The sequence below is a fragment of the Hyla sarda genome, chromosome 8 (genome assembly GCF_029499605.1).
Source record: "Hyla sarda isolate aHylSar1 chromosome 8, aHylSar1.hap1, whole genome shotgun sequence".
NCBI classification, from domain to species: Eukaryota; Metazoa; Chordata; class Amphibia; order Anura; family Hylidae; genus Hyla; species Hyla sarda.
Genome location: NC_079196.1, coordinates 96148304 through 96163941, shown reverse-complemented (window position 1 = coordinate 96163941; position 15638 = coordinate 96148304). Strand labels below are relative to the sequence as shown.

The 15638-nt window shown below is 46.1% G+C and overlaps 1 protein-coding gene across 2 annotated transcripts in view; it reads right to left on the bottom strand.

Annotated features, from left to right (window-relative positions):
• Nucleotides 1-1596: 1596 nt before the first annotated feature.
• Nucleotides 1597-15638, bottom strand: part of NME9 (NME/NM23 family member 9) — a 49941-nt gene continuing 35899 nt past the window's right edge. For both annotated transcript variants that reach the window (XM_056535315.1, XM_056535316.1), the window contains 5 exons: nucleotides 13958-14109; nucleotides 4646-4790; nucleotides 3984-4216; nucleotides 3744-3815; nucleotides 1597-1762 (listed from right to left, as the gene is read on the bottom strand). In XM_056535315.1, the coding sequence (XP_056391290.1) occupies nucleotides 1728-1762; nucleotides 3744-3815; nucleotides 3984-4216; nucleotides 4646-4790; nucleotides 13958-14109 (637 nt within the window). In that variant the 3' untranslated portion in view covers nucleotides 1597-1727. The remainder of the gene's footprint in view (nucleotides 1763-3743; nucleotides 3816-3983; nucleotides 4217-4645; nucleotides 4791-13957; nucleotides 14110-15638) is intronic.

The following is a 15638-nucleotide window of genomic DNA, read 5'->3' as shown; positions in this document are numbered from 1 at the left end:
GACAGACTCCACCACCTTTTCTGTTCATTCTATCCTTGCGAAACAATGTAAACCCCTGCAGATTGACAGCCCAGTCATGCGAGGAGTCCAGCCATGTCTCAGTGACCCCAACTATATCAATATGTTCCTCCAGTATCAAGGCCTCAAGCTCCCCCATTTTATTTGCTAGGCTTCTGGCATTTGTGAACATACACTTTACATTTCCATCCTTTATGTTATTGGGGTTAATGGGATTCAAGGGTGTAAGTTTTATTTTCCTATGAAGCCTATTCCTATTAACTATTCTAACCCCTCCCTCCGCTCCACCCCCAGGTACATTTATAATTCCAACCTCTCTATCTACACTATCTTCCCCCTCTTTGCTGTAGGTTCCCTCCCCCCAAATCCCTAGTTTAAACACTCCTCCACCCTTCTAGCCATCTTCTCCCCAAGCAAAGCTGCACCCTCCCCATTGAGGTGCAGCCCGTCCCTACGGTAGAGCCGGTAACCGACAGCGAAGTCAGCCCAGTTCTCCATGAACCCAAACCCTTCCTTCCTACACCAGCTTCTGAGCCACTTGTTTACCTCCCTGATCTCCCGCTGCCTCTCTGGTGTGGCTCGTGGTACTGGTAGTATTTCAGAAAATACTACCTTGGAGGTCCTTGCCTTAAGCTTGCGGCCTAAGTCCCTGAAATCATTTTTAAGGACACTCCACCTACCTCTTACTGTTGATAAATTTCTTTCATGTAAGCAATTTTCTTGTTGTTTTGGTAGTGGCTTTTTCTGCTCCATGTCTGAGCTGAAGTATATTTAGTAGGTTTTTTTCATGCGATGCGACTTTTTAGGCTCAGGGCACTGTACAATCAAAAAGTCGCACAAAAAATAAAGTAGTCGCACATGCGACTTTTTTGCGACAATTTTAAGCAAAAAAAAAGCCTACTAAATGTTTTGATAAATGTCCCCCATAATTTTTTTTTGCCACAGTTGGCAAAAATGTAGTGCAGAACCTCAGGAGACTCCTTATGTCACCATATAGCCTCCTCTATGATATGTGAAAGAAGTTTTAAAGAAGAATGAGTTGTCTGTTGCATCAGTTTTCTGATGTATTCGTATTCCCTTGTATTATTCACATTCTTTTTTTTCTTAAGGGAACCTGTCATTACTTCCATGCTACATAAACCACAGGTCAATGGGGCAGTCCAGGAGTACCTTATGTGTGGCCCCAGGCCAGATCTCTCACTATACCCAAACTGGGAGTGATCTATTAATAAAGGTTGGTGGGCTAGAGAGAAGCCTCCGAAGACTGCCCCATTGGCTTGTGGATCAAGTAGAATGAAAGTGATGACAGTTTCCCTTTAAAATCAGGTATGATTTAGAGCGCATATCCTTTGCTAAACATGCCATTTACTAAGTTACATATCAGTTAATTTAATGTAATGGTAGTAGACTTTTAGCAAATAAAAATATGCCAGGTAGAATACATACACTTGAAGTGTCTGCATCTAGTTGGTTTCAGCTGTGTTGGTTTTTAATATTGTAGGTCTTTTAGCTTATTTAGTATCTATTTCAGTAAGATGTTTGACATCACATAGATATATATATATATATATATATATATCACACAACAAACTTGTACTTTGCATGTTTTTACATTTATTTTTTTAATTAAAATAATAGTTTGCTATTTGTCTGTCACATTTAAATAATTACAGTAAAGATACACCAATATGGAAGTAACCAGCTGTTTCTTAGTTGTTTTCTTGAGAAGGTTCTGCTTCACTTTCTGTAAATAAAACATAAAATGACAGCTACTTAGTATTTCTTAATTAAATCAAACAATGTATGGATGTTTTAGAACATATATTAGGATGATTAAATTACAGTCCCATACAGGTTTGGAGCATCGAGTTTGTATGATCTTCCTGTGTTTGTGTTGGTTTCCTCTGGGTACTCTGGTTTCCCCCACACCCATACTGAGGTTAGATAGAATCCCAATTGGGACGGTGTCATAATCTCTGTACAACACTAAGGCTTAGTTCACACTTTTTGTCCAGCCAGAGATTCCAAGAGCAGCCATCGCTGACTGATTCCCCAAAGACGGCAATGTCTGCGTAGTGGAAATCCGCCTGTGGAAAAATCCACCTCGAAAACTCTGCAGTGTGCACTGTGCAGCAGAATCCCATTGCCAGCAACAGGACTCTGCTGCACTGGCGTTTCCAAGCGGAAATTCAAAAAGGAATTCCGGTTGGAAATTCCTTAGACTGAACCCGTGCCAAGGAACAGGTCAGCGTTATATAAAATAATTCAAAATAAATCCAAGAGGATATATGGACTCGGCACCCATTATTCAGCACCTATAGAAATATACGCACCTCTTTCATGGAGGTTATTTTTCATGTAACAACAAAGGATCCAGCTCCCCAGTGCAGTTCATAAGGAATTTAGTCATCCGGTGAGTTACAATCAGGACAAAACAACATACAGGTGGGTGACAGCTTTTAGAGGAGACTCTATTTTAGCTAGTATGGGAGAGTTTTCTTTATTCTGGAGGAGGGCTGAGTTACATACTATTTTCTCTATGGAGCATTGCCTAAAAAAGTCTCCTAAATGAGTGTCAGAACCCTGGGCTACATATTTTTTCAGTTATGCAGTAAAATAAAATCCCCGCACAATGAACCAAAACACTGCATACAAATCATACAACCCTCTAAAAATATACAGGCACTTGAATATTGTCGGTAAAAAGTATTATTTTAAGAAAAAGAAAAAAATGTTATGAACATTTTCTTATTCTGTAACAACAACATAGAACCCCCCCCCCCCCCCCCCAGGTTATTGGGGTTAATGGGATTCAAGGGTGTAAGTTTTATTTTCCTATGAAGCCTATTCCTATTAACTATTCTAACCCCTCCCTCCGCTCCACCCCCAGGTACATTTATAATTCCAACCTCTCTATCTACACTATCTTCCCCCTCTTTGCTGTAGGTTCCCTCCCCCCAAATCCCTAGTTTAAACACTCCTCCACCCTTCTAGCCATCTTCTCTCCAAGCAAAGCTGCACCCTCCCCATTGAGGTGCAGCCCGTCCCTACGGTAGAGCCGGTAACCGACAGCGAAGTCAGCCCAGTTCTCCATGAACCCAAACCCTTCCTTCCTACACCAGCTTCTGAGCCACTTGTTTACCTCCCTGATCTCCCGCTGCCTCTCTGGTGTGGCTCGTGGTACTGGTAGTATTTCAGAAAATACTACCTTGGAGGTCCTTGCCTTAAGCTTGCGGCCTAAGTCCCTGAAATCATTTTTAAGGACACTCCACCTACCTCTTACTGTTGATAAATTTCTTTCATGTAAGCAATTTTCTTGTTGTTTTGGTAGTGGCTTTTTCTGCTCCATGTCTGAGCTGAAGTATATTTAGTAGTTTTTTTTCATGCGATGCGACTTTTTAGGCTCAGGGCACTGTACAATCAAAAAGTCGCACAAAAAATAAAGTAGTCGCACATGCGACTTTTTTGCGACAATTTTAAGCAAAAAAAAAGCCTACTAAATGTTTTGATAAATGTCCCCCATAATTTTTTTTTGCCACAGTTGGCAAAAATGTAGTGCAGAACCTCAGGAGACTCCTGAGAAGGTTCTGCAACAACATAGAACCCCCCCCCCCCCCCCCCCCCCCCAGAAATGCACACACCCAGTCATATCAACAAATTCCCCTAGAAATGATTAAGCATATTTTTAATAAGGGTTTTACATGTTAATTGTTTCATTTCATTACCTTCCGGTGGTGTGATTTCATTATCCTCACTTTCTTTGACATCCTCTGCAGCCTCATTAAAAAACAAAGTTTCTGTAGAGAAAAAAAAAGTGTATTGTATTTCTATAATGTGCACACACACTACAAGTACTTCTGCATTTATAGTGACTTTAGGATTCTAAGTTTATTCTGTAGCTAGTCTGTCCGCCAGTCACTGGGAATAAAGAGATGTAAAATGTGACATTCTATTCTTCACTTTACCATTATTTGCTCTTTCCAGCTCAATATCGCCAAATATGAATTTGATTTTTTCCAAGGCATGATTTACATTAGAGGACCCATGGATGGCATTCTCCAGGATGCTCTTTGCAAACAAGCTTCTCAAGGAATCAGGTGATGATGTCTGTGCTTCAGCCAGGTCTGTAGGGCCCATGAGTGACCGCCATTCCTGCACTGCGTTCTCTTTACTGAGAATCATCATTAAGCAAGAACCTCTGATAGAAAAACAGAAAATAGGCAATAATTTGAATATTTTAAAAATGCAATAAAACTGCAAGCTCAAATACTAGTGATACAATTAAATTGTTGAATTAATGTTATCTCAACAACCCATATCTATAACAGAGCATATGGGTGTGATAAGGGAAGGGTCCTCTGTTAGGGAACCCGGTCTATTAACTAGAGAAGAGAGACACTAAGAAAGATCAGCTCTTGCAGACCTATCTACCCATTTATTGGCGTGACTAGCACGTATTGTTGCATCTTCCATGTTAAGCATTAGCCACCCTGGTGTTCATTTGTTACTGTACAAAGTTTTTAAAGCCATACCTGCAACATGCGCCATTACAGTGCCCCTAGTGTTTACACTAACATCCCTATCACCTTGTTAACACTGGAATATTGAATGTTCATTTTGAACCCACCTGCACATATAGTTGGTAAGCTGATCAAAAAATGGCTTCCCCTTATGTTCTTTGTAAAATTCTTCAGCCATTTCTTGGGTTAAATGAGTTTCCTTTATTTGAGAGATAGTAAAGCCAGCAGCTTGAATCCTTTCCATGATTTCATCTGCAGAAACATATACGTATTAGCCCCCACTTACTATGGCAGTGGAGCTGCATTTTTGACAACAAAATTGTGGCATGCAAGTGAGGGGTGTGACCTATCGGGAAAGGTGCTTGAGACAGAGGGGTTGGGTGACATGGGCAGAAAGGGCAATGCCTAAAATTACACGCACCAAAATAATGTCCCTAAGTGTTGGTGCCTTTTTTTGACTGAAGTAAGAAAACTAATAGTGGAGTTAAACTAAAACTTAAAGGGGTACTCCGGTGGAAAACTATTTTTTCATATCAACTGGCTCCAGAAAGTTAAACAGATTTGTAAATTAAAAAATCTTAATCCTTCCAGTACTTATCAGCTGCTGTATGTTACCGAGGACGTTGAGTTGTTCTTTTCTGTCTGATCACAGTGCTCTCTGCTGACACCTCTGTCTGTGTCAGGAACTGTCCAGAGCAGGAGCAAATCCCCATAGCAAACTTCTCCTGCTCTGGAAAGTTCCTAACATGGACAGAGGTGTCAGCAGAGAGCACTTCCTGTGGAACACAGCAGCCAAGAGCAGTTGGGTGTGTCTGGCTTCCTGAGTTGTCCAGAGAGAGGAGAGAGGCAGTGTTTCCATCAGGCAGTGTACTAGGCCGGCGGGGGGGGGGGGGGGGGGGGGGGCGGGGGGGGGGGGGGTGGTAGTGAGAAAGCTATGGCAGATTCTCAGGACGGGGTGGGAAGATCCAGCAGGCTCCGCAGCAATGTGGAGCCCACTCCCCCGTCCTTCGCTGGAAACCGTAAGGCATCCGGGAGTAAGATAATTGTTGTGTCTTCGGGGACTGTGTCTGATGTTATGAAACCCCAGCAATGGCGGGTGAGGGTGCCCAGGGAGTCGCTAGCCACATTTGGTTCCCGCATGCAGGCAAAGCTGGTGGAGTATGAACAGCTGGGAAAGAAGCTGAAAGTGTTAAGGGAGGATCTGAAATTTGCCCGCTACCAGACAGATCACTCTGCCAAGGCCATGAGGGTTAAGTGTGCTGCTAGAGTGAGCGAGTTGAAGGCAGAGGAGCAGGAGGTGGTGAGAGCCCGAATTGAAATCATAGAGGGAGCGGGCATGTTTAAGGAGAAACTAAAAAACGAATTCCGCTTTAAAATCATGCGGACCCCTGTGAAATAGGAAGAGGATAGCCAGGGGGAAGAAGAGTGCCCGTGTGTCACAGAGGAGAAGTTGGAGGAAGGTGGTGAGGGAGATGGCGGCAGTGAGGGTGAGGAGAGTTGAGGGGGATGTGTGTGATACCGCCTGTGCCCCTAAGACCTCTGTCACCCCAATTCCACCTCTGAGGAAAGTGACAGTAGTGATGGCGGTGACAGCGGCCCGGTTGGTGGGGGTCTCCTGCGGGCCATAGTGATTCAGGAGTCTCCCACCCGTCTGGAGAATTTCAGCTTTGGACAGGACCTGGGCCCTGAGGAGAGCAAGAAGAGGGCAAAGAAGAAGAAAAAGGCTAAGGAGCAAATAAAGTTGGTCTTCTCCCCTATCCAGCAGTCTGGGCTACCAGAAAAGTTGGTACAGGTTGCTGGGCCCCCCCCCACCCTGCCAGATCATGATTCTGCTGAGGACAGGGACCAGAACGGGGGGTACAGTGCTGCATCCAACATGGCCGCGGGTGCTACAGTCACCCGTCCTGCTGGTAGGGAAGAGCAGGACGGGCTAATGGTGGGTGTCTCTGGCGTTATTACCAGCTCTGTGGGGCACTCTCCTGAGAGGGGGGGGGGGGGAGGGAGTATCCGGACTCTGGGACCTGCTGCTGAGCCCGTGTGGTCAGGCGCAGTGTGTGGCACGGATGCTGTAGGAATTTCCCCTGTGAGAGAGGGGGTGGGGGGGTCCCTGCAAGTCAGTGGTAGGAGGGGGGCAGAGGTGCGCCGGGAGGGGCAGCCTCAGCCTCGGGATGCGACATCTGCGGTGACATCCCGAATGATGGAGGAATCAGCATCGCCGACAAAGAAGTTCCAGCTAGATCACGTCCTGGCCAGCCCAGAGGTAGTGGGTGAAGCAGCTGCTGATCCCAATAATACTGCTAAGAAAACCAAAAGCAATGCCAATATAAGGTGTGTAAGTGATGGGAGTGGTAATGCTGTGGATGGGAATGATGGTGGAGTGAATGAGAGGAGTAGTAGTGGTGCAGATGGGAGGAGTGGTGGAGGAGTGGTAGTGGAGTGTATGGGAGTGGAGCAGATGGGAGGAGTGACAGTGGAGTGAATGAGAGTGGTAGTAGTAGTGTGGATAATAGTGACATTTGTGGCAATACAGGTGGTTTAGGCGTGGACGTAGGGACAGGGTCTGCTCTGGCTGCCCCCCCCCCCCCCCCCCGGTCACCAGGAGTTATGCCAGTGTGGCGGCTGAGGGTTAGGTGGGATCTTTACCTTCTGGATCTGGTGGCGGTCAGTTGCAATGGCGCCTCCTGGAGGCACTAAAGAGAGGAGAAAGGACGCTCCTGGTGGAGGGAAAGGAGATTGACCTATCTTTCTGGGTGGAGAGACATGGTCTGGGAGCGTTCCGAGAGAGGAATGGGGAGACTGGTCCCCCCCAGACACCTGGGCAGGTGGTAGGTCGCAGGAATGTGACCCGTCTGGTCTGGAAAGGCGAAGATGCGTGCCCCCCAAAGGGGCAAGGTGGTGGAGTGTCTCTTCCAAATGGGTTTCAGGGCTAGGGACATCTTTGCCCTGATTCACCCCTTCGGCTCCTCCGAGTTTGACGTCAGCTTTGTTAGGCCGGAGTAATTAGATCTCTTCTGGTCTAATTATGAGCTGGTGAAAAACTAGCCTGGATGGCGAGATTTCACAAGCACAATATATGGTCTGGGGCCTGGACGTTTTCCGTCCGTCTTAGACGTTCAGGGAACATGGTCACCCACATCCCTTCGGCCGCCTTCCTGGGACGCGACAGGATTCAGATCTTCGAACAAGGGCAGCCGAAGCTGTGTCACAGTTGTGGTGACCAAAACCACTTTAGTGCGAACTGCACTCAGCAGATTTGCGCCCTCTGCTGTGGGGTGGGTCACCTGGCGGCCACCTGTGGGCGGATTCAGTGTAACTTGTGTGGTTACTTAGGTCGACCATTCAGTCGGTGTCCGCGCTCGTTCTCTAACACTGTGGCTGCCCGGCTGGGGAAAGCCTTACAGTTGCCCCAGCGGGGGAGGGGACCAGTGGTATAGAGGGGGGAACCAAAGACATAGAAGGAAAAACATAAAAGACCCCCTCTATGTGGAGGCGAGAGGAGAAGCGCAGGTTGGAGAGGGCCCTTGGGAATGTCCAGGTGCTAGGGGTAGCTCGGGGTCCCACTCCAGATACTGGCTCAGAAGGAGGTTAGAATAACTCTGAGGCTTTGGTTGAGGCCGAACTGGATGAGGAGATAGGGAGACTGCGTAGGGAAGAAGGTAAAGATGCTCCTTCCTCCAGTCAAGCCTCTGAATCCGAAATTGTGGATGAGGATGGGCAAACAGTAAGTGGTGGCCAGAGGAAGAAAAGGAGGAAGAAGGGTAAGAGTAAGGCGGCTCCGACCTCCTCTTCAGTTGTAGCCTCAGACCATAGAAGGAACAACTCAGTCTCCGACCCTCTGATTGTCCTTTTGAATCAATAGGAGGCCCTCGGGGATACTATCTCCTCTCCTCCTCTTGAGGGTCAGGAGGCGGTGCGGCCTCCAGGGGGGCCGTTTCCTCAGGGGGGGAGGTAACACCAGATGCCGGAGGTCCCAAGATAGGAGAGGCTCCAATGGTCTGCTGACTTGCGATAGTGTGCCACTGATTAGCATAGCTAGAGAAGCTCGCCTAGAGGACGCCCACATCCGGGCCACACCCACATCCCACCTCGGGCCACGGGGGTTTCATCTATCATCAAGGTAGCCGCAGGTCTAGGATAGATAGGTTTTATTTAAAGGAGAAAGCCGTCTCTTCCGCAGTGTCCGTGGTTGAGGTGGAGTTCTCCGATCACTGTATGATTTTGTTTTCCCTGAATGTTTCAGAGACCCCCCGGATGGGTAAAGGTTACTGGAAGCTGAATTAATTCCTCCTGGAGGAAGCGGAGGTAAGACAGTCCTTTGAGGATTTTCTTCAGAGTCAGGTACCTTTACTGGATCTTTGTAGTAATAAGCTGGAGTGGTGGGATATATTCAAGAAGCATGCTGTGGGGTTCTTCCGCAAGCTCTCGAGCCTCAGGTCCCTGAACAGGTATCACCTGTATCAGGGTCTGAGGAGGAAACTCAAACTTCTCATCTCGACTGGAGGTAGCCGAGAGGATATCTCCAGAGTGAAGTCCTTGCTGATGAGGTGTTAGTATGATAGGCACGCATCTTTGGTTTTTGAGAGGGATTTTGGGAAGTACCGCTCGCCCGACCCTTACAGAAACTGTAAGATGTCAGTGCGTAGTAAAGTAATTTCAGGACTGATTGATAGTATGGGATCTCTGAATCGGTCCAGACAGGGATCTTGGAGGTCGTCAGATCCTTCTACTCACACCTCTTGGGAAGAAAGGATCTAGATCGGGACAAGATTTTGGCTTTCCTGGCTGAAACCATTCCTGAGCCAGGGGTAGACCCCTCTCTTGGCCTTTTTGGCAGAAGAAATCAGGGAAGAGGAAGTGAGTCTGGTGATCAAGGGGTTTGCCCCTAAGAAGTCGCCAGGTCCGGATGGCTTAACATCCGAGTTGTACAGGACCTTTAAGGAGTCTTTAGCTCCCCTCTTGACTGAGGTATTCAATGAGTGTCTCTCCTCGGGCACTCTGTCTAAGTCAATGAGGAGGTCAGCCCTGATTCTCCTGTCAAAAGGTAAAGATCCGAGCCGTATTGAGAATTGGAGGTCCATAGCTCTTCTCAATACGGACAGGAAGCTTCTGGAAAAGATACTGTTTAATCAGTTGGTGAAGTTTGCACCCCGGCTCCTTTTGGGAGCCCAGCACTGCTCTGTTCCAGGCCGAAGCACCTTAAGTGCTGTCCTTAGTGTCAGGGAGGCAGTGGAGCAGAGTAGTGCGGGTCTCTGGAAGGGATACTTGCTGTCTCTGGATCAGGCCAAAGCATTTGATCAGGTGAACCACATGTACCTCTGGTTTGTCCTCCTGAAATATACAGATTACTTTTGTTAATTGGCTTAAGATCTTGTATGCAGGGGCAGAGAGTTTCCCTTTGGTGAACGGTTGGTCTGGCCGCTCTTTTGTGGTGGGGTCCGGAGTCAGTCAGGTTTCTCCTTTGAGCCCTCTTTTATACGTCTTTGTGATCGATCTCTTCGTCCGGAGGGTAGATTGTGGGCCGTTGGCGGGAGTCGGGATGAGTCTGGCAGAGCTGGATGTTGCCCAGAGAGTAGTGGCGTACACTGACAATGTCACTATTTTCGTGTCCTCGAGAGAGGAGGTCGATGTGGTGATGTCGGAGGTGGACCTCGGTGGACATTCGGCCAGGATAATTATCCCACCAAAAACTGGGATGGTAAGCTCCAGGATGCCACTCAGAAGGTGGACCAGTGGAAGGGTTGGTCTATGACCCTCAGGGAAAGGGTACACCTGATCAAATCATACCTGCTCCCCTTGTTTATCTATCTGGGCAGTGTATGCATCTTGCCAGAGGCTTACTATACTAGGATCTACAGCCTGTTTTTCCAGCTGTTATGGGGGAACAGGATGAACCTAGTAAAGAGGGAGGTTACGTATCGCCCGAGGAGACTAGGAGGTCTATCTATGGTAAACCCTATGGTGTTCTTAACAAACACTTTCTTGAAAGCTAACATCTCAAACCTCTCGTCGCAGAGGGCTTCTACGTGGGTACTCTCCTGCAGGGAATGGTTTTGGCCTTTCTTCCAGGAATGGGAGACAGGAGGGCGAGTGGAGGACCTTCATAGACCCCACGGATATCTTCCGGCTTATGCTACTCCGACTCTGAAGACGATCCGTCGGTGGGGTCTGGGAGTGGGGGAGATCAGGACCCAGTCAAGGCAGTTCCTTGACAAACGGGTTCTGTTGACCCACTTCCAGAAGCCTCTGGCGCTCAGGGACTGCCCAGGCCGGGATCTGAGGGCAGGATTGTACCTTTTAAACATGAAAAGGATCCCCCAGAAGTTTTGGGACTTGGCCTGGCGCTGCTTTCAGGGGAAGCTATATGTAAAAAGACAACTTGAAGCACAGGAGCTCTGATGACCGGGGATGTGCCCGGGAAGAGTGTGTGGACATGCTGAAAAGCATGGACCAATTCCTGCGTCATTGTCCTTTTAATATAGGGGTCTACAACCGGGTGGGCACTTCCATTGGCTGGAGTCAACCTATCCAGAGTGGGCTTATGGGGCATTCAGGAACCTGGGTGGCCGAGACTGGGGCACTTTATTTGTAGTCAGCTTAGTAGTTAGGTACTACACGTGGAACGCACGGTGTCTAGTATCTACACAGCGGAAAGTCCTCTCCTGGGTGGAGGTCTGTAGGAACATCACCGATGACCTTGGGAAGATCAGGTCTTTGGAGTAAGGCAGTCTTGGTACCAGTAGGGCTTCTCTCCTGTGGAGAGGGTTTTCATTTGATGTGCCCTAGGTACTAGACCTCTTGGGTAGAGTACCCCTGTTTCTGGTTAGGGACAGTGATGCAGGGACAGAGAGAGGGTGAGTGCAGGGTCAGTCTGTTGAAGGGATAATAGTAGGGGGAGTTGTAGGGAAAAGTTAGTGGAGAGAGTTTAAAGAAAAAAGTAATATCAGGATTGCCATACTTATTCCTGGTGGAGGGCTATGCATGTACACCCTAGTCTTTTTGTTTTGTTTTCAGAATGTGTTGCGTAAAAAGGGCTTACAGGCGACCGAACTTGGTCCTAAGGTGGATTGTATTGTTTTGCATTTGTATATGAGGTTATGCTATGTTATGAAGTTGTATTTTTATAGTTGGTTTGGGTATAGATTAGGTTGGGTGGTGGAATTGGTGGATGTTTGGAGGGGCTGGCATGGGTCAGTTATGGACTGGACTGGATATCCATGGACTGTAGACTCTGACCCATGTCAAGGTAGGTAGTTGTGAAGGTGATGGGTTAGTCTAGTGTAGGATGTCATGTGTTTTGTAGGTGTATAGTTTGGTTTGTTGGTGTATATAGTTTATGTATATATTTGCATTTAGGTTATGTATTTGGGTTTTTATATTTGTATTGTATATATTATTAAATAGTATGGATTGGTTATTTTATTTTATAAGGGGATGGGGATAGGCAGTCGGATCAGATTTAGTTAGCATTCTTATTTTATTTTACTTTAATATTGGTGATAGTATGGTAGTGTAGAGAGAGAAAAAAAAGGGGGTGGTGTGTTTAGTTGTGAATGTAATGTGTGGTTGAATTTTTACCAAGTCTGGTTGTTTTTTGTTAAAGCTAAGTAAAGCTATTTTATGTTTATGTAAAGAATGTGGGTATGTGTGTGTGTGTGATAGTATTTTTGATAACTTATATGTAGGAATAATGTTATGTGTTAGTACTTTGATAATATATATATATATATATATATATATATATATATATATATATATTGTTAGTTTAGTTAAATAGGGCTGGCCAGTTAGGCAGGTTTTGTTGGTTCTCTTATTTTCTGTTATTACAAGTTAAGCTTAGTTTTTTGTTTTGTTAAGTTTTATATATTTATAATCAAAAGAGTGTCAGCAGAGAGCACTGCGGTTAGACAGAAAAGAACAACTCAACTTCCTCTGGAACATACAGCAGCTGATAAGTACTGGAAGGATTAAGATTTTTTTATAGAAGTAATTCACAAAACTGTTTAACTTTCTGGCACCAGTTGATTTGAAAAAAAAAAATAAAAATGTTTTCCACTGGAATACTCCTTTACCAGTGCAAACTTAGACTAGGCAGTCTACAAATATGCTAGATGTTTCAGCCATTGTGTTAAATATGACGCATTTAAAGTCTGTGGCCCAGATTTATCAAACTGTGTGAGAGAAAAACATTTTTGGGGAATTTCCCACAGCAGCCAATCACAGCTCAGCTAATGAGCTCTGGTAAAGTGAAAGCTGAGCTGTGATTGGCTGCTCTGAGAAATTCACTCCATTTTTTCTCTCACGCAGTTTGATAAATCTGGGCCTGTGTGTCTAAATTTGCTCTAAGTGTGAGAATTTGATCTGTAAATTACGCAATTTGCAAAACATCTTTGCTTTGGCTGCTTCCGCTTTTTCTGACCACCTATTGTGGCTGCAAATAGACAGGAGGTGGCTAGAAAAGTGAAACGGTGAGATGGAACAACCCATTTAAACTCTAAAGCAAAATATATAATATATACAATGGCCCAGATTTATCAAACTGTGTATGAGAAAAAGTGGAGGGATTTTCCCACAGCAACCAATCACAGCTCAGCTTTCACTTTACCAGAGCTTGTTAGTTGAGCTGTGATTGGTTGCTGTGGGAAAATCACTCCCCTTTTACTTTCACATAGTTTTATAAATCTGGGCAAATGTATTTTGGTTTGTGGCATTTTGAAGTAATTTTTTTATTTTTTTTTAACACTGTATGCCATGGGTATGGCATTTTAAAAAACACCAACAAAATGACATTTACCATTTTTTCATGTATTTTTAAACATCCAAAAATCCCTATAGGTGAGTACAAAAGATGAAGCCCCTTCTTATGTTAGTAAGGAGTGTTAAGGAAATCTAAATATTAAAACCTTTCATATGGTGAAAACTGTTTGGACACACTGTTTGGAAAACACTGGATTAGACTAAAAGTACAGCAACTGTTTTAAAGGTGGTTTAACTTCTTTTCTCATATTTACTCCCTCTGCTGACCAATATTGGGAAATAATGAAAAAAATTTGATTTTTTTTACTTAAAAAATTAGGTGACACATGTCTGTCAGGTCAAATATTTTATGTATCCCCCCCCCATGTTATTAGACATTTATCTTATTATTTTAACAGTGCTCCAGAATTTGTCTTTTTTACCATAGTAATAAATAAGCAATGAAGTCATGAGCTTAATTATATAAAAATTGCATGTCATGTCTGCATGTGAATGTATCTTCCAAAAAACAGAAGGTAGATACAAACGTATGAGGGGCAAGTTGTCAACCTTGGTAAAACACATTTGTCATAATAATAGGACAATTGGAAGCTACAATTGACAAAATCATCAAATGGCAGACATTTCTAGTATTACAAACTTTAGTATACTGTTTAGTCTTATACCTCTATGTTCTTCCAAGGCATCTGGTTTAATAGCTGCTAAGGTGTGCTCTACAGGGAAGAAGAAGTTAATCTCATTTTCTGCCTGGGCTGGGCTGGAACTTCCATGTAGCTGGTTGATCGTAGTTTCTCTGGGAGTAAACCGAGCCCGCAAGCTAAGAGCAGATACATAAAAGAAGCATTAGGCCAGTCTCAATAGACTGTGTGTCCATATTACGGTCTCAATTTCTGACCCGACCACAGATCTAGTGACCCGAATCCACAGCAATTTAAATGGGCACTGTCATGAACTTTTTTTTAATATGTTGTAGTACTGATGTACTACAACATATTTCTAATACAGTGACCCCCGACATACGATGGCCCCGATATATGATCAAATCGACATACGATGGCCTCTCAGAGGCCATCACATGTCGATGTCAACATCGACATATGATGCTTTTTTATGTCGGGGCAATAGCATTAAGTGCTATCCGGCAGCGCAAAATGCTTAAGCTGCTGCCGGATAGCAGCTTAATGTTCCCCGTGTGGTGCGGTGAGTATTACTTACCCCTCCACGATGCTCCGGAGTGCCCTTCGGGTCCAGAGCTGGTCCTCTGGTGTCTTCTCGGCCCTCTCCGGTGACGTCAATACGTTGCTGCGCACGCCATCCCGTCATCCAATAGGAACGGCGTACGCAGCGGCGTAATGATGTCACTACGTAGGCCCAGTAAGGCCTTGCGGAAGACAGCGGAGGACCGGAGAAGACCAGGAGAGCCCAGCAGGGGACCGGAGAAGACCAGGAGAGCCCAGTGGAGGCCCGGGGACACCATCAGGAGCGGCGGGGACACCATCAGGAGCGGCGGGGACACCATCGGGAGCGGAGGGACGCGGTCCGGAGCGCCGGGGACAGGTGAGTATGACTTTACTTTTTTACATTGCACGAATCCCTCAACATACGATGGATTCGACAAACGATGGCTCGTTTGGAACGAATTACCATCGTATGTTGAGGGACTACTGTATACTTTATTTTTTTATTAAAAACCTTTATTTTGAAAGCCAGCCACTAGGGGTCTCCCTCCTAGTGGCCGGCTGCAGCCTGGCATGACGTCACGCCTGAATTTGGACCGATGCCGGCCGGGAAATCGGTCCGAATTCATTCAGCCTGCGCTCGCTCCCTGCCTGTCAATCAGACAGGCAGGAGCGAGCGCATTGGCTCCCTGGCCTCAGACGCCGGCCACTCCTCTCGCACCATATCGCTGCTGCTGCTGCCCCTGCACGCCGACCTTACACTCCCTGGCCTCACACGCCGGCCCGCCTCCCGCTGCTGCCTCAGGACGCACTTCGGTATGTGTGTTTCGGGTGGGGGGATTTTAACGCCGCAGCCATAAAATGTATTGCTTTCGGGGTGGGGGGGCCTTGCGGGGGTAGCGCTGCGGCCATAACAGTTATTGTTTTCACCACAGGGTGATGTCAGGGCGAGATGGGAGTTGTAGTGGTGAAACAGCTGTAGGCACCCTGTATAGGTGAACTAAGGGCGGAAATCCCTCCCCCCCCAGCAGGCATCAGTGACGTCGTGCCTGCTGGGGAAGTCTGCCTGGTAGTGAGCACACTACCAGGCAGACAAAAAGGCATTTATAATATGTTTAAAAAAAAATTAAAGGCAGGGAGGGGGTTCGGGATAGATGGGCAATAGGCA